General features: G+C 38.5%; 1 protein-coding gene and 1 non-coding gene across 2 annotated transcripts; one reads left to right on the top strand and one right to left on the bottom strand.

Moving 5' to 3' along the window:
• The first annotated feature begins 3,054 nt into the window (after positions 1-3,054).
• Positions 3,055-14,699, top strand: LOC103734788 (tripartite motif-containing protein 43-like). Its single transcript, XM_029563948.1, is given in 8 exon segments — positions 3,055-3,157; positions 3,160-3,433; positions 3,435-3,459; positions 4,073-4,168; positions 4,701-4,931; positions 5,897-5,919; positions 12,859-12,956; positions 14,416-14,699. Coding segments are annotated over 8 exon segments (1,134 nt in total).
• Positions 14,700-18,545: 3,846 nt separating this feature from the next.
• On the bottom strand, positions 18,546-18,647 carry LOC115070523. The gene has a single exon (XR_003849674.1). It is a non-coding gene; the product is annotated as a U6 spliceosomal RNA (small nuclear RNA).
• Positions 18,648-18,894: the final 247 nt, after the last annotated feature.

The following is an 18,894-nucleotide window of genomic DNA, read 5'->3' as shown; positions in this document are numbered from 1 at the left end:
CACTCCTTCACTGATATTAGAGCCAGCTTTTTTGGGTTTCCAATGTAGACTGAAGACCTGCAGTTTTCCAGGAATTCTCCAGGGCATCAATGCTTATTGGGACTGCTGAAACATCCAGCCTTGTGGACTGAGCAACTATAGGAATATAGACCGCTTTGGTGTGTGACAACCATTATGGGAACACAAACCCTATTGTGTAAGTCAATCTAATAAAATCACACACACACACACACACACACACACACACACACACACACACACTGGTAAACAGCCCTACCACATTTTAGCTTTATGAGGCAGTAGCCAAGAGTAGAAAATTCAAAATTGAACCAGGTTTGGAGGGACAGACCTGCGATGCTAGCTTTTGAAGAGTTCAATGCAAACCTGGGTTCTATAGACTAGCCCTATCTCTTAGAAAAAAACATGGTAGCTAACATCCACCCTTAATTCCAGTTCTAGGGGATCTAATGCTTATGCAAGATCCAAGCACACATGTCATGCAGTTACATACATGCAGGGAAAATATTCATACATGTAAAATCAAAATAAAATTAAAAACGTTTTATAAATGTTAAGATATCTGCCCAAATCTTAGATTGCTAACATCGTTTTTTACATATTAAAAGCAAAAAGGAGCAAGTGAGCTTGCGCGAGAGGACCCATTAACATTTAGTTACAGTAAAATTGTTGTAATATCAGTTTTTTTTTCTGAGACAGGGCTCATTGTGTAGCTCAGGCTGGCCTTGAACTCAAAATCCTCCAGCTTAATTTTTCCCAATAGTTTGAATTAAGGGAATAAAGGTGAGAACTTCCACTCTCAGCTAATCCTGATTCTGGACAGCTCCTGCCTACTGGAAACCTTAGGAAATGCATTCATTGAAAGAAATGGGTGTGGTCTTCAGAGACTATATAAGGACAGATCAGGGGCCAGGTTCATTCTTCTCCAGACCAGAGTGTGTTTCAGAAACTTCTGGCTCAGAAGATCTCGAATCCACACCTTGGGGATCTGATCCTGGAGCTAGTGAGGCTAGAGACACATTTTTTATGTGAATAGACAATGTACAGGAGGAAAATGGATCTAGAAATTCCCCAAGAAAAATGAAACAAACGCCCTTTTTAAAATTTATTAGCAAATAGGTGTGTCTAGGAAATGAGCTTTCTTATGTATCAAGAGTGACACTATTCCCATTTGGTCTTCTTGATTTACTTAATAACTTATAATTAAAGTAAGGGTCTATTTTATGTTACCATTACAATTTCTGATCCATTATAAGGTATCAGAAGAAGTTACAAGATACTTTGGTAATTTGAACTCTGTGGCAATCCTTAAATACTTTATATAATTGTGTTCTGCAGGTACAGAACTAATGCATACCTCCACTCTCAAAACTGCATATATACATATATATCTGAGAATGAGATGACAGATTAAAATATGTAACTACGCACTGTATTGAAAGGTTTGAAGGAAATACCAGAATGCAGACATTTTTTAGAATTGAATACCAAAGTTTTCAGCAAAATAAGAATAATAAAGAATGAGTTTTCTTTTGTGAATTATAAAGCAACATCTTTTTATACTTTGACTGAATACTTGATAGTTTAACATCTTTGTCTAAGTGCCTAATTTGCTATTGTGTGTTCAGTTTGGTTGGAGGGCATAATTAATGTTGAGAATAGTCATCATGTTTTTCTATTTGTATAATTAGGTTCTGGTTAAAATCTGAGGCAATTTTGCAGTGCTTAACTTCATTTTCATTATTTCTTATATGTTCAAAATCATGTTGATTTATGATTCTGGTGGAGAGAAAGAAAATATGAAATGAAAAAATACGACCATCAAAGGAGAAAAGAAAAATAGCAGCTCAGATACAGCTCAGCTCAGTTGCTCACTGGGAAGGAGCGTTATTCTCAGTTTTCAGGGTTGCCAGGACCCACCAGCTGGAACCACTTGATTCCATTTGTGTCAAACTCCTGAGGCTGTAGTTAGTTGGAGCAAAGCTGCCTCAATCCAAACAAGACTATTTTTTTTGTGTCAATATGAAAATATATAAGAAATGGGTGTCTGTTGATTAAGTGTCCAACAGACATGAGTGTTCATTTGTGTCATGTTATTTCATCCCATAAACTCAAAGTTGGAGTTTCCTCTTTGGGCAGCAGAGAAATTGGAACAGAGTGTGCCCCTGGGAAGATTGATATTGATAGTCCATTTGGTGGGATTTATTGTTACTATGGAAATCTTCAGGCACATGGGAAGGCTTTTTATACAGGTTAGGTAGACTACATTGGGAAGTCCCTTCCATGGACCAAGGGCTCAGATTGAACATGAACGAGAAAAGGAGCTGTACAGCAGGAATACAATGCTGTCCACTTCCTGATTTGGATGTAATGAGATCAGTGGTCTTAAACTTATGCCACCATTACTTCTCCAGCATGATTGGCTGTATCTTGAATTGTGAGCCAGAATAACCCTTTCTTTCTTAAGTTACTTATGTCAGAGATTTTGTGACAGAAAGAAGAAAGATAACTACTATAGGCACCAAACTCTCCCTGGAGAGTGGCTGTGCAATTTCAAAGAATAAAATATTAGAAACTAGAAATTTGTCCAAAGCATGTACTAGGGGAACATGTGGAGGGTTGAAGCATATTGTTGGATAGACAACAAAAGAAAGTAGCATTATAATTACATATGTCATGATTGGGGTTTCTATGAGAAGACTGGCTTAGGGACAGGTACAATCCATTTGGTGTTTTTGAGAAAAAATGAACTCCAGAAAAGGAGCAAGAAACCAGCTTGAGACAAACCCTCCAGGACAAATGCAGTGGCAGGGATGTAGAACACTCTCAAATCAATATATGTTTCTCAGTCAGGACAAGAGAAATATGAACAAATGGTAGCAACAAGTTTGCCCTTGGGTTTTCTTCTTGGTCATATTTTCAATGAAGCATCTTCTGTAGTAGATAGAAGTCAATTTCAACCTAAATGGAATTTCACGCAGTCTTTTGTCTCTGGTGTAGAATACTAAGCAATTCTGGCTCTCTTTCCTCAGAAGAATGGAGTCAGACATCTCACAAGCCTTCCAGGAAGAACTCACATGCTTCATTTGCCTGAACTGCCTTACAGACTCAGTCACCATAAGCTGTGGACACAGCTTCTGTGGCCCTGCCTCTGCCTCTCCTGGGAGAATATCCAACCTCCTGTCCATTGCCCTGTATGTAAGGAACCATTCCAGCAGAAGGACCTCAGAACTGACCTTCTTCAGAAGGAGCTGGTGTCCATTTCCAGACAAGCTAGCCTCAGGAAGTGCCTGAGCTCTGAGGAGAACCTGTGTGTGACCCACAAGAAGACAAAGAGGATCTTCTGTCAAGAGGACAGGATCCTGCTCTGTCAGCTCTGCTCCAACTCTGAGGAGCATGAAGGTCATACTCTGTCCCACTGAAGCAGCTGTTGAGCAGAGGGTAAGTGGTGCCTCTGAGAACAGGTGAGAACTGAAAGGTTGGGAGATTAGCAGATCACAGGGAAGAAACTTATGATGATGAGCAACCCACTGTTTTCTGAGTGGTAGGCATTTTTAAAAGAGCTAATGAAGAAACTGTAAATACAATGTGAAAATATCCCGCCTTCATAGAACTTACATCCCTTTGGAATCTGATAAGTTTAATGCTTACTTCTATTTTAATTATCTTTATTATGCTCAAGTCACTGGATAGTGAAATAGGTACCAATGGAGGATATTTGTTCACTAACACTGGAAACTAAATTATGGAAAGTACATTGGAATTAGAAGGAAAGGGTGGAAAACCATTTGGGAATCTATAATCAGAAACCATGTACCAGACCACTGGAAAATTAGCCATGCTAATTAACCACTTTCCCTGACCAAAAATTACATTGAATTTTTTCATTCAATAGTCTGAAATTTTTCTTCAATCAAAATAACAAAAGTTACTAAAAATTGATCCTCAGTCTAAAGTAATTTTACTTGATGCCTCATGATTCTGTCTCTCAGTCTGGGTCTGACACCTTGTTCCATTGTTTTTCTCTGGGGTTGATATTTATTGTTTGTTACAGGAGAAACTACTAGAGCAAATGACATGCTTATGGGAAAAGATCCAAGAAAATCAGAGGAATCTAAATGAAGAGAAGAAAATAATCTTAGCTTGGATCGTGGGTAGGACACTGTGATACTTAGAAATCTGCGTTAGACAGACATTTTGGAAACTTAATTTTTAGTGGCTTGAGGGTCATGAATCAGAAACTATGATAATAGAGAAACTTTATTATAGCCTCTAATTCTCAATATAATATTCAACTCCACAGGTAGAGAAAGTGGTTAGAATGAGTAGTAGAGAAGTTTGAAACTAATGACTGATTTGCTGACATAATTTATGACTACACCATGAATTTTAACTGTTGGCATGTAGATCTTCATATTTTTCCAAACAGATAAAGTTAAATCAAAAGCTTTACTTCAGATATTTCAAGAACTCATGAAATAGAGGAAAGTGCTTAGAGATAAGGAATAAAAAGATAATAAATGAAATAACAGAATAAATTTGTTTCTTGAAAATTGGTGCCATTAAGTTCTTTGTGCATATATACTCATAGACGGTACCAATTAAACTTAAAACTGAAGAATTTTAAGTGGAGCAAGAGAAAGTGATCTCAAATGTGATCTGGAATGTCCATGTCTCTGCAGGGTTATGTGCCTCTACAAGAAGTGTTGGTCAGGACAGAATATAGGAAACTGCATCCAGTCATCCTTGAGGAAGAGATGCAACGTGTAGAGAGTCTGAAAAACGAAGGCCAAAGTATTTTAGAGAAAATACAGAAAAGCACAGCCATAATGGTACAAAAGAGGAATCAACTAATAGAAACGTGTCAGGAACTGGCCGCAAAGTGCCAGAGTACATACATGGAGCTACTCCAGGTGAGCATGGAGAAGTGCAAAAAGGGCTCTCAGCAGAGGACCACACCGTGAATATGTGACTTGATACCAAAGACAGTTTTTTATAGTTGTCACACCTATGATCAGAATGTAACCTTTCAGAAACAATCCAAATAAAGTGAATTCTATCCTAAGCATAAAAGATCAAGCTTAAAGAATTGCATCAGGAGATTCCTCAGGTAATATTTCTTTTTGCCCCCCCCCTTTTTTTTCTTTTTTCTTTTTTCGAGGCAGGATCACCCTCTAGCCACAGCTCACCTGGAATTCACCATGTGGACCAGGCTGACCTGGAATTCATAGAGATCTGCCCACCTTTGTCCGGAGTGCTGGGATTAAAGCCATGAGCCACCATGCCTGGCTAGAGTTTGCCTCTCTTAAAGCCTCAAACTATGTTTTGATTGTTCATAAACTCAGTTTTTGCATATTCTTGGGTATTATTCAGAAATTTGGAGAAAGCTATTATTTAATTCCTTTTTGGGTTTGGAAGCCAGTTTTTGGAGAGTTGTTTGGGAGGTTTGATTTTCAAGAAAGGGTCTCATGCTGTGGCCCAGGATGAGCTCCAACGGACAGTAATCCTCTTGCCTCAGCTTCTCAAATGCTGGAATTACAGATCTGAGTCATAGTGCCTGACTGAGACCATGGTTTGGAATTATCCTTAAGAAAAGTCATGCTACCTTTATGGAGAGGACCAGGAAAGACACTTTTGCAGAGGGCTGTGGGTTCCCGCCATGCCCCAATCACTACCCACTTCCTTCTCACTCTGCCATTCTCATTGTTCTGTTTTCATCTAGAATTCAAATCCTGTCAACTTGCTAGACTGGCTATATTCTTAGAGCTAAAACTATTTACATGGTGGATTGGCATGATGTTTGATATTATGTTAACTTTATAAACAAAAAATAGTATGCCTTTTTTCAGTGATCTAAACTTTACCTATTTCTTTGCAGGATTTGAGAGAAATATCAACAAGGTGAGTTTAGTTTTCAGTGTAAATTAGGGTTCAATGAGACTTATGAAAGAGACCTTGTCTTTAGAGAACTGAATTTATAATTTAAGGATAATACTTAATTGTTGTGTGCACCTATGTTTAGATTTTTGTTGTTGGGACAGTGTCTTACTATGTATCTTTTATGACGTGGACCTCACTAAAGGACCATGCTGGCCCTGAACTTAGGGATATTGGCCTGGGTTTGGGTATGTTTTAATATATATGTATGATTTCTTTTCTTTTTTGAATTTGCTCTTGATGATGAACAAGGTTGTCTTTTTAAATTTTTACAAAGACTTTATTGAGAATTTCATACCTGCATATAAGGTGTTTTGATCTAATCCATGCCCACTCCCTCCCCTCCAAAATTCCCCCCTCTGAAGAGGTAACCATAAAATCTTTTAAGGACTAGATACAAGCTCCCAAATACTTTTGACATTTTTGGCCTTTGGAAAAGAGTACGTTGCTAACAGGCCCAAGGACATTTTGATTTTAGCCAAGAAACTCACTACATTTCTTTGGGAAACTGCCTAGACAATTCCTACCTCCTATTCTTATCACACCATCCTCTGAAGGGGTTACCCAAAGAGCCAATAGAGAATAGAGATGCCAACCACTGTGGCTTTTTCTATGCTGAACAGGGACGCAAGGTGAGGCAATTGAAATACCCCTTCAGTGGGTTTATCTAAATGACTCCCAGATTGTGTAACTCTTGTCTCTAAGGGAAGAAGAAAGTCATTGAATCATGAATGGGAGCTGTGAAGGAGAAGTAAAGGAAAGAGTAATTAGCATTACAATTTCTAGACATGGAACTAGAAAAAAGTCAGAACAGGGCAATTTTCAAATGTTCATATGAGAGTCCATTGGAGTTTCTTGACAAGAGCTCCCAAAAGCACCCCTCTATTGGGCTCTTTCTCATTTTTCTTTTGTCTTCCAAGGCTGGACTAGTTGGCTGGGAAGAGTGGCTGGATACTCAGGTAAGGGTCCAGTGACCTTGCTTGGCATGCCTTTAATGAATGAGCACAACTGTCAGCAAGCCCAATTGTGACTATGTTTAGCAATCAGGCTCAGCCGAAGTTATGATGATGGTAGTTATTTCGTGCAGAAGGGACCTGGAATTTAAAAGGATTTGGTGCTAGGAGCCACATATGAGGGAGAACATATGTCGTTCATTTTTCTGTTACTTCACTTAGTATAACAGTTTCTAGAGCCATCCATTTACCTGCAAATTTCATTATTTCAACTTTTATTTTTTACTGCTGAATAGAACTCTATTGTGTAAATATACCACATTTTTGTTAACCACTTGTCAATTGAGGGACACTTAGGTTGATATCATCTCTTAGCCGTTGTGAAAAGAGCCACAACAAACACGGCTGTACAAGTGTCTCTACAATAGGATGAGTCCTTTGGGCATATGCCAAGGAGTGGTATAACCGGGTCATATGGTAGGTTCATTTTTAGTTTTTTTATGAGTTCTCCACATCGTTTTCCATAAAGGCTGCATGAGTTTGCAATCCCACCAGCAGTGAATGAGTGCTCCCCTTTCTTCACACCCTCGCCAGCATTTGGTATCATTTATTCTCTTGATCCTAGCCAGTCTGATTGGGATAAGGAGTTACCTTAGGGTGGTTTTAATTTGCATTTCCTTAATTACTAATGATGTTGAACACTTTTTGAGGTGTTTCTTAGCCATCTTTATTTCACTTTTGAGAACTGTCTGTTCAGATCTTTAGTCCATCCTTTAATTCTTTTTGATTGTTTCTTTTGCTGTACAGAAGCTTTTTAGTTTAATGAGATCCCGCTTGTTGATTGCTGACCTTTATTCCTGAGCAACTTCTGTTTGATTTAGAAAATCCTTTCCTACACCTATATCCTGTAAGTTACTGCCAATATTTTCTTCTATAGTTTCAGGGTTTCCAGTTTCACATTGAGGTCTTTGATCCACTTGGAGTTGACTTTTATACAAGGCAAAAGATTAGGATCTAGTTTCATTCTTCTACAGGTGGAGATCCAGTTTTGGTTTGTTGAAAATGCTGTCTTTCCTCCATTGTGTTCTTTGTCAAATATCATGTGGCTGAAATTGCATGTACTCAAGTTTGGTTTCAATGATGTTGCATTGATCTATGTGTCTGTTTTTGTACCAGTACTGTGATGTTTTTATGAGTATGGCTCTGTAGTATATTTTGACATCTGGTATAGTAATCCCCCCAGCATTGCTCTTTGTGCTCAGGGTTGATTTGGCTATCTGGGGTGTTTTGTGCCTCTAAATGAATTTAATAATGCATTTTTCTAATTCTGTGAAGTATGTCATGAGGATTTTAATTGGGACTGCATTGAATCTATGTATTGCTTTTGGTAGGATGGTCATTTTAATAATATTAATTCTTCCAATCCATGAACATGGTGGGGGGGTCCTTCCATCTCCTGGTGTCTTCCTCGATCTCTTTCATTAATGATTTAAAATTTTCATTGTAGAGATCTTTGGTATCTTTTGTCAGATTTATTCCAAGAATTTCAATTTTTTTTGCAGCAATTGTGAATGGGAGCATTTCCATGTATTCTTTTTCTAATTGATTTTTATTGGTATATAGAAAGGCTACTGATTTTTATAGATTTATTTTATAACCTGCCACAATACTGAAAGTGTTGATCAGTCCTAGGAGTTTTCTGGTTGAACTTTTGGGACCTCTTAGGTATAGTATCATATCATCTGCAAAAAGTGATAGTTTGACCTCTTCTTTTCCAATTAGTACTCCTTTAATTTCCTTCTCCCGCCTTATTGCTCTAGCAAGAGTTTCAAGCACTTTGTTGAAAAGGAGTGCAGATAGTGGAAATCCTTATCTGGTTCCTGATTTTAATGGGAATGCTTCCAGTTATTCTCCATTTAGAATAATATTGGCTGTGGGTTTGTTGTATATAGCTTTAATTATGTTGAAATATGTTCCCTCCAGTACAATTCCCTCTAGGACTTTGAAAATAAATACATGCTGAATTTTGTCAAAAGCCTTTTCTGCATCTATTGAGATGCCAATGTGGCTTTTGTCTTTAAGTCCATTTATATGATTAATGACATTTATTGACTTGCGTATATTGAACCATCCCTGCGTTTCTGGGATAAAGTCTACTTGATCATGGTGAATGATATTTTTGATGTGTGTCTGTATGCAGTTTGCAAGTATTTTGTTGAGAAGTTTTTCATCTATGTTCATTAAGTATATGGGTCTATACTTTTCTTTTTTGGTTGTCTTTACCTGGTTTGAGTATTAGAGTGATGTTGGCTTCATAGAAGGATTTAGGAGTTCTCCCCATGTTTCTCTCATTTTGAATAATTTAAGTAGTATTGGTTGGAGGTCTTCTTTAAAGGTCTGGTAGAATTCTGCTGTAAATCCAACTGGGCCTGGGATTTTTTAGTTCGGAGGCTTTGTATTACTGTTTCAATTTCAAATGTTATGGGTCTGTTTAAACTGTTGATCTCTTCCTGGCTTAGCTTTGGAGGTTCCCATGATTTCAGATATCCATCCATTTCTTTTAGACTTTCAGATTTAGTAGCATGTAGGTTTTAAAAATATTCCTTTATAATGGTCTGGATCTGTTAGGTGTCTGTTGTCATGTTCCCACTTTCATCTCCAATTTTGTTGATTTGGATTTGCTCTTTCTTTCTTTTGGTTAACTGAGCTAAGGGCTTGTCTATCTTATCTAGCTTTTCAAAGAACCAGCTCTTAGATTCATTGATTCTTTGTATTGCTTTCTTTGTTTCTATTTCATTAATTTCTGCTCTGATTTTTGTTATTTCTTCTCTTCTGCTGGGTTTGGGTTTCATTTGTTCTTTCCTTTCCAGTGCCTTGAGTTGCAGTGTTAGGTCATTTATTTGGGCTCTTTCCATTTTTTTAATGTAGGCACTTGGAGCTATAAACTTCCCTCTTAGGACTGCTTTTAATGTGTCCCAAAGGTTGTGTATGTTGTATTGTCCTTTTTGTTGAATTCGAGGAATTCTTTTTATTTCTTTTTAATTTCCCCTTTGACCCACTCATTGTTTAGGGGTGTGTTGTTCAATTGCCACGAGTTCGCCACTAGGGCTTTGTCCAGTGTTGATTTTGAGCTTTATTGCTTTGTGGTCCAATAGAATGCATGGAATTATTTCAATATTTTTGTATTTGTTGAGGTTTGTTTTATGGCCCAGTATGTGGTCAATCTTTGGAAAAGTTCCATGAGGTGCTGAGTAAAAAGTGTATTCTTTGGTGTTTGGGTGGAATAATCGAAAGATGTCTGTTAGGTCCATTTGATGTATTTTATCATTTATTTCAGACATCTCTCTGTTTATTCTTTGTCCAGTTGACTGGTCTAATGGAGACAATGGGGTATTGAAGTCCCCTTCTATTACTGCGATGGAGTTAATCTGTGTCTTAAAGTCCTGTAGTGTTGTTTTTATGAATTTGGGTGCACCAGAATTTGGTGCATATATGTTAAGGATTGTAATATCTCCTTGGTTAACTGTTCCTTTGATCAGAATGAAATGACCCTCCTTATCTCTTCTGATTAGTGTTACTTTGAAGTCTATTTTTTTAGATATTAGAGTTGCAACCCCTGCTTGTTTCTTAGTGCCATTTTCTTGGAATATTCCTTTCCATCCTTTTACCTTAAGGTAGTGCTTATCCTTGATGGTGAGATGGGTTTCTTGCAGACAGCAAAGAGATGGATTTTATTTCTTAATCCATTCACTTAGCCTGTGTCTTTTGACTGGGGAGTTCAGTCCATTGATATTTAAGGTTATTATTGAAAGGTGTGTATTGGTTGCCATCATTTTGATTACTGTTTGTGTTCTCTGTGTAATTTTTTGTTTCCTAGATTATATCTTTATTTTCTTTCATTGCCCCTAGGGTATAGTTGTTTCTCTCTCTGTTCTCTGTATTCCTTCAAGTATTCTTTGGAGGGCTTGCTTTGTGGATGTGTATTCCTTCAGGCTATTTGTTTCATGGAAGATTTTTCTTCCCCCTTCAACTATAATAGACATTTTTGCTGGATATGGTATTCTGGGCTCACATCTATTGTCATGTAGAACTGGAAATACCTCGGTCTAGGTTCTTCTGGCTTTCATGGTTTGCATTGATAAGTCAGCTGTAATTCTGATGGGCTTTCCTTTGTATGTGACTTCTTATTTTTCTTTTGCTGCTTTCAGTAGTCTCTCTTTGTTCTGTACATTTAGTGTTTTTACTATGATATGTTGTGGGGAGTTTCTTTTCTGATCCTGTCTATTTGGTGTTCTATGTGCTTCCTGTATTTGTATGGGGATGTCTTTCCTTAATTTCGGGAAATTCTCTTCTATAATCCTGTTTAAGATCTGGTCAACAGCATTAACCTGAAATTCTTCTCCTTCCTCTATTCCTATGATTTGTAGATTTGGTCTTTTCATTGTGTCCCATATCTCTTGCATATTCCATTCCTGTGTTTTAAGAAATTTTCCATACTCTTTGTTTGAGTGGTCCAATTCTTCAAACTTATCCTTCAGTGTTGATATTCTGTTTTCCATTTCATTCATTCTAGCGGTGAGGCTTTCCCCTGTTGTTTTAAGTTGGCTTATTGAGTTTTGCACCTCCTTCTTCATTTCTGCTTGAGTTTTCTTCAACATTTCTATCTCTTTTGTGAATTCATTCAGAAGTTTATCCCTATCTTCTTTCAGCTCTTTGATTTGTTTGTTTGTGTGTTCTTTAAATTCATTGAATTCCTTGATCATGTTTAGGATTGTTCTTTTAAATGCAGTGTCCTGGGTTATCTCTGGGGGTTTCTCCTTGTTGAACTCTTCTACAGGATTGGTGGGGTTTGGTGGGGACATAGTGTTTTGGCTTTCCATTTTATTATTCTTTTGTTGTGGTTTTGGCATGTGAATTTTTTTGTTGTTTATGATTCTGATATGAGAATTAAGTTGAAGTATGCTTCTGTTTTTGTTATCCAGGTGCCTGGATCCTTTCTTTATTGGTTATATAAAACTGGTTGGTACAGGATTTAGGTCTCTGAAGTTTATTTTGGAGGGAACTGATGGCTTCAGATCAGCTATTCAGGGGTACCCACAGAAGTCCAATTCAGGTTCCAGTCAGGTACACTCAGGCTTCCTTCACCATGTGGAGGCAGGAGCCAGGCTCTCTCAGGCAGTCCTGTGCATTGTCAACCCACCAAGTGGAAGCAGGATCGAGGGATGTTAGGCTGTCCCCTAGGTTCTCAGGCCCTCTGGTAGTTGGAGGCCAGTGGGAGGCCAGAACCCAGCACACTCTGGCAGTCTGCTGCAGCATATATGATTTCTATTCTCCTTTTGTAGAAATTGTCTTTTCTTTCTTCTTGTGACTGAAGGAGTATGTGTTGTGGGGCTGAATGCTGAAATTTCTAGTTTTAAAAATACAAACATTGGTGCAGGTTCATTGGCCATATTTTTCCCAGGTTGGAGCTGAAAGATGCAGGTGCCACTGAGAAATAGGTTAGTAGCAGTCAAGAAGAGACATCAGAAAGACCATTTTCAAGGAAGTATCCTGTCTCTTGGCCCTGGGGTTTCACCACAGTGTCAGGAAGGCCTGTCATGAGATGTGCAATGTGCTCACCTGTTTATATTTAATGTATGTATGTATGTATGTATGTATGTATTATTATTATTATTATTATTATTATTATAACTGTGTGTGTGTTATGAAAGAGCATGAGTATAGACACACAGATTCCATAACACATTTGGAGGTCAGAAGAGAAATTTGGGGAGGGAATTTTCTCTTTCAATATTGGTTTGAGAGATTGATTTCAAATTGTCAGGATTGCTGGTCAAATCATGGTACCTACTAAACCATTTGGCCAACTCCTGAGTGATTATTTCTTTTTCTGCACATCGTGATAACAACTTTGGCCAGAGGTGGATAAATTTCTTCCTCTTTCTTACAGGAGTGAGCCAGTGCAGCTGTGCATGCCCCAGCCTGTGAAACTAGCACTCAGTGCCCAGCCCATCATGGGACTGATCCACAGAGTCAACTGTTTCCAAGGTGAGTGTTGGCATAGGGGAATGACCATGGGTGCCCTTAAATGATGGGGTGACTTTCCGACTCATTAATCTTTTTAAAAAAATATTTTATTTATTTTATGTATATGAGTGTTTTGTCTGCATATAAGAGCACCACATGTGTGCAATGTCCACAGAGACCAGTTCCCCTGGAACTGGAGTTCTGGATGGTTGTTAGCCACCTTGTGGGTGCTGGGAATCGAACCTGGGTCCTCTGGAAGAACAGCAAGTATTCTTAACCACTGAGCCATCTCTCCAGCCCCATCACTCATTAATCTTTAACTTGATAGGAACATATCCCCAGGAAACAGTCATACTGATTAACATGCTTACTATCGTAAAGGAAAGACACAATGTATGCTGATATAAAAATGTGATTGGGGCTGAAAATATATCCATTGTACAATTACACATACAGAATTGTAAATTAATTCAGGACATTCTAATTTAAATAAGAAAGATGAGTAAGGGGAGTTCATTAAATATTTTCCCTTGAACATATTTGAAAGATAATTTTTAAAGTGTATTTCATCTGATAGATTGAAAATACACAGGTGTACTTCTGCAACCTGTAATCCCAAAACTGGAGAGATAGAAGAGGACTTTTATGGGTTTAAGGGCAGTCTTGTCCATATACTGAGTTCCATGTCAGCCACAACTCTATAGCAATACCTTGTCTAAATAAACAAAATAAATGAATGTAAAAAATTAATTGCACAAAGAAATATATCATGAGCACTAAAAGTAAAATAAATTTGTAGATGAGGCACAATCTTGGTTTCTTTGGTAAATCTACATTGAGTTACAGCCTCAAAGACAAACAGTCATTAGAGGAGTCAGTAGTTGACAATAGTCAGCTGCTACTAGAGAATCACTTCTAAGATTGTACATTAAGTTTTTTTTCTTAATTATCAATATCCTTAATTATGTTGAAATAACACCAGGGGAAAGAATCACTACTGACATGTTAGGTAGAACTAATTGTGAAGAGAGCCATGAAGTCAGTCAATGATCTAGAGTTAGTTGCAATGTACAAATCTCCAGTTTGTCAGGTGTAATTAAAAGTCACCAGACAGAAGTCGGCAGAAGCTCCATATTCTTTATTTACAAAGTTTCAGAAGTTTTTTTCATCACCGTCACAGATCCTCAAATGTAAGGCATTCTTGCAAGAAGACATATCTAATCTAAGAAAAGTTGAAGCTTATTTCAAGGGAAATATTTTCTTCTCTTTGCAGTGGAAATTTTCTTTGAAAATGAAATCATGATCCATTACAAGATGAACCTATTTAATGATGTGAGAAGATTCAGCTTTCCACATCAACTTCAGGACGCACCTGTGAATTCTGATGGATGCTACTCTGTTTTCTGGGGAACCCAGAGCTTCAGTTATGGGAAGCATTATTGGGGACCGTTTGTAAGTGACTCTTGGGACTGGGCTATAGGGGTCTGTAAAGATTCTCACTTAAGTAAGTGTGGTCCCCTGATTGAATTGAAGGATGTGTTCCTTCTTGTATTTTTGAAGGAGGGTGATCATTACAGCCTCCTGACTACCTCCCCATCACTTCCTCACTATGTAGAGATACCACTGGGCCAGATTGGTGTGCTCCTTGATTGTGACTTTGGAAGTGTGAGTTTCTTGAATGTGGCCAAGAATTCCCTCATGAGGTACCCTGCTGGTTCCTTCAATTTCCCTGTCAGGCCTTTCTTCTCCATTGGCCACACATGATGGGGATAGTCTGTACCCTAGGTCATCCATAACTCAGGGAGCCTGTCTCAATTGATGTCAAGCAATAATGTAGCACTTTAATGTCTTTTAAGTATTTCCTACTTTATTGTTATCTTACTTATAATTAAATATTTAATATGAAATGCAAAGATGGTTGTCTAGGTTTCTTTACAATTGTGGTTCTTATTTTCTACCTGGAAAATTTCTTTTGGGTATCTATGTATTTTTTTATTTTAAATATTTTATTTATTATCTTATTATTTTTATTTTATGTATATAAGTGTATTGCTTGCATACATTTAAGTGCACCAATGTCATGCGATGCCTTTGGAGGTCAGAAGAGGGCATTGGCTCCCCTAGAGCTGCAGTTAGGACAGTTGTTAGCTGCCATGTGGGTCCTGGGAATCAAACGCAGGTCCTTTGCAAGAGCTGAGCCATCTCTCCAGCCTCTATGCTGGAGAATTGCTAAACTATGACTAGGAATCTAGTTCAGTAATGGATTAGTGATGGAGTCCTTTCCAAGCATGCTCAGGACCCTGGTTTGGACTCTAGCACCACAAATCCATAAAATCATGTAATTGTAAAATCCTAACAATGGTATGAAGAACAGTGTGTGCTGTTACACAGATATTTTGTCCAAAAAATCGAATCCCTATTTACCTATACAAGTCTAGTTTATCAGGAAAGAAATAAAAAACAGACAAGTATCCCAGTCACCATTTATCAAAGAAGCTTATTTTGCAACAGATAGAGAGTATTACAGAGTTCCACAACTGGTCACACACAGAGATTGTCTGTGAATTGCCCAAGTCTAAGTGGCATATCTAGGATGCAACCTTTACACCTAAGGTTCATGGAACATAGAACAAGGGATGAAAAGAGCACTAATGAACCTTTCAGTTCTCATCAATGAAGCTCCCTCATGCAACAGTGGGCCAGGAACGCAAGTCACAAATGGCCAAAATGCAGAGAATAAGAGTCTGCAGTGTGGGTCCTTGGACAGGACTCCTTTATTAAAATTACCCACCCAGGGCTCAGGGACCATTGCAGAGGAGGCGGCAGAAAGACTGTAAGAGCCAGGGAGGAGGTGCATGACCATATGGAAATAGTCCTATAGGCTCCTGGGACCCTTCTCATATGAACCTACAGCAATGGTGTCAGCATGCACAAGACCCATGCAAACTCAAGTAGACAAAAATTCACAAGGAACTGGAAATGGGCATCAGGCCCCAATCTTAGCCAAAGAACTATTGGCAGCTGACTATTGCTGGGTGAGGAAGAGCTGATCTTCCTAAAGGGCAGCACTCTAGACAAGCTGACTAGACCTCAGTAGATGAACTTGCACTGAGGGACATCTGGGGACACTAACTTGATCCCATAGATGTTAACACAAATGACAGAATGCATGAATCCCAGTGTGTGTGTGGGGGGCTATGGAAGGGTGCTGATGGGGAAGGGGATATAAAGATGATTAAGATGTTCTTTATGAAATACACAAAAATTCAATAAAAATTTACCAAAAAATTATCAGAGTGTAAGCTGCTATTACTGAGAAAGCTCTGAACATGTTTCTCTTTAATGATTCATTCAACTCAATGAAAGAACTGTCCCAAATCTTCACCTTGAAAATCTGTCAATTTCTGTGAGTCTTGAGGAGTCACGAACACTGTCATCCTCAGGATTTCTTTGCTCTCATGCAAATCTCAGCTTCATCATGTATAAACATCACCATGTAGACATTTCACCTTCTGAAATTCCAGGGACATTCACTGCAGATACCAGACCTAGGCTCAGGCACTCTCCACTTACCATCTAGATATCAGAGCTACATTTTGTACTAGAGCTCTCCTCCTCTTGAATCAGTGTAGTCTGTGATGTTGGATTTTTTGAAAAAAATTTTTTTGGTATTTTTGAGACAGGGTCTCCCTTTAGCCCCAGCTGGCCTGGAACTAGCTATGTAGACCAGGCTGGACTCGAACTCACAGAGATCTGCCTGCCTCTGCACCACCATGGCGTGCACCACAATGCCTGGCTTATTTACTTATTATTTATTTATTTTAAAAACTTTAATTATTTTATTTTATATGTATGAGTGTATTGCCTGGATGTTTGTGAGTCTACCTGTGTCCTGCAGTGCTGTGGAGGTCAGAAGAGGGCTTCGGATTCCCTTGGAACTGGAGTTAAGGACGGTTGGTAGCCTCCATGTGGGTGCTGGGAAACGAACTCAGGTCCTCTGCAAGAAGTCAGTGCTCTTAACCACTGAGCCATCTCTCCAGCCCATTTATTTACTTTTTTAAGCATATGAGTACTTTGCCTGCATGTGTGTAAGTGCACGCGAGGAGGTCAGAAGAAGGCATCATATTTCCCTGAAACTGGAGTTACGGACAGTTGTTAGCCACTATGTGGATGTTAGGAACCGATCTCATGTCCTCTTCAAGAGCAGCAAGTGTTCTTAACCACTAAGTCAGCTCTCCTGAAAGATTTTTTTTTCATTTTTATTTATTCTTTGAAAATTTCGTACATGTATATAATGTATGTTAGTCAGATCCACCTCTCCCCCACTCTCCAGTGAAACTGAAATTTTGTCTTCCTCCTAAGTTCACATCCTCCTCTTTTTATTTATTTAACCCACTAAATCCTTTTACTTCTAGCCACATGAGCATGGCATGTGGTTGTCCACAAGGACATGGAGAAACTACTACTGGCCACACTCCTAAAGAAAAATGCCAGGGCTGGAGAGGTGGCTCAGAAGCTAAGAGCACTGACTGCTCTTGCAGAGGATCCAGGTTCGATTCCCAGTACCCACATGGTGGTTAACAACTGTCCTTAACTCCAGTTTCCAGTGGAATATGGTGCCCTCTTCTGACCTCCACAGCATTGCCTGACATGGGTGCACTCATACATTCAGACAGTACATTCATATATATATATAATAAATGTAATAAATAAAAATTTTCAGAAAAGAAAAAGAAAAATGCCTTTTCCTCACCCAGGAACCATCAACTGCCTATAGCAGGAAAGAAATATGGTTCAGAAAATTTAAGAGACTGTCACATCCCTAAACAAATGTATTTCTTGCTATATGCAAAATATGGGTCTTTATGTTTATAGATAAGTATGCCAGTCACCACTAAAAGAAGCTTCTTTTGCAATAGATGGAGAATATTACAGAGTTCTACAACTGTTCACACCCAGACATTGTGAATTGCCCAAGTCTAAATGACACATCTACAATGCAACCTCTCTATACCTAAGGCTCATGGAACATAGAATAAGGGGCAAAGAAAGTATTAATGCATCTCTCAATTCCCTCAAAGAAGCTCCCTCATGCAACAGAGGTCCAGGACACAAAAGGTCACAAATGGTCAATGTATAGAAAGTAAGAGGCTGCAGAGTGGATCCTTGGACAGAAGTCCTCTATTAAAACTCTTTCTGTTAGCCAATGATGCCTAGAAAGGGCAATGTCCCCCCATTACAGGGCAACTCCTTTTAATCTCTTTTTATAATGTATATGTATGTACATTAAAAATATTTTATAGTGGTCAGTTTCTATATGACAGTTTTTTTGTGGTCTTTTTGAGGCAGGGCCTCCCTGTAGCCCTAGCTGGCCTGGAACTCATTATATAGACCAGGATGGCTTTTAACTCACAGAGATCCACCTGGCTCTGTCTTCCAAGTGCTGAGATTAAAGGCGGCACCACCACACCCAGCTATATATCATTGTTTCTAAGGGCTTTCAGTGTTACTTATCCCTCCTTATACTCCCTCCTCTCCCCTGCCCTTCGTTTTCACCACCCCATTTAATTTCTACAATAATGTTTCTTTCCCCCTTTCATATCACTGCATAAATATACAAATCACTTCACGAATCTGAGTGTCATCTTTGTGCAGGGTCATGCTAATCTTGTCTGTATAGTTCCAATTTAAGTATATGTGCTCCTGAGGCAAGTGTTGTAAGTATTTTTAATAAAGAAAACAGTATCATCAAAAAGAAAGAAGCCGGATAGGGTGCCACATGCCTTTAATCCTAGCACCAAGGAAGAAGAGGCAAGTTCCAAGTCAGCTGGTGCTACCTGGAGACCAAAACCAAACCAAAAAAAAAAAAAAAAGAAAGAAAAAGAAGGAAGGAAACAAGGAAACAGAGAGCAATGAGTGCTTGATGCTCAAATCCTGCTCTCCATTTTACAGTCCTATG

Source organism: Nannospalax galili, unplaced genomic scaffold (assembly GCF_000622305.1).
Source record: "Nannospalax galili isolate Female #2095 unplaced genomic scaffold, S.galili_v1.0 scaffold1937, whole genome shotgun sequence".
NCBI lineage: Eukaryota > Metazoa > Chordata > Mammalia > Rodentia > Spalacidae > Nannospalax > Nannospalax galili.
This window is presented reverse-complemented; position numbering and strand designations above follow the sequence as displayed.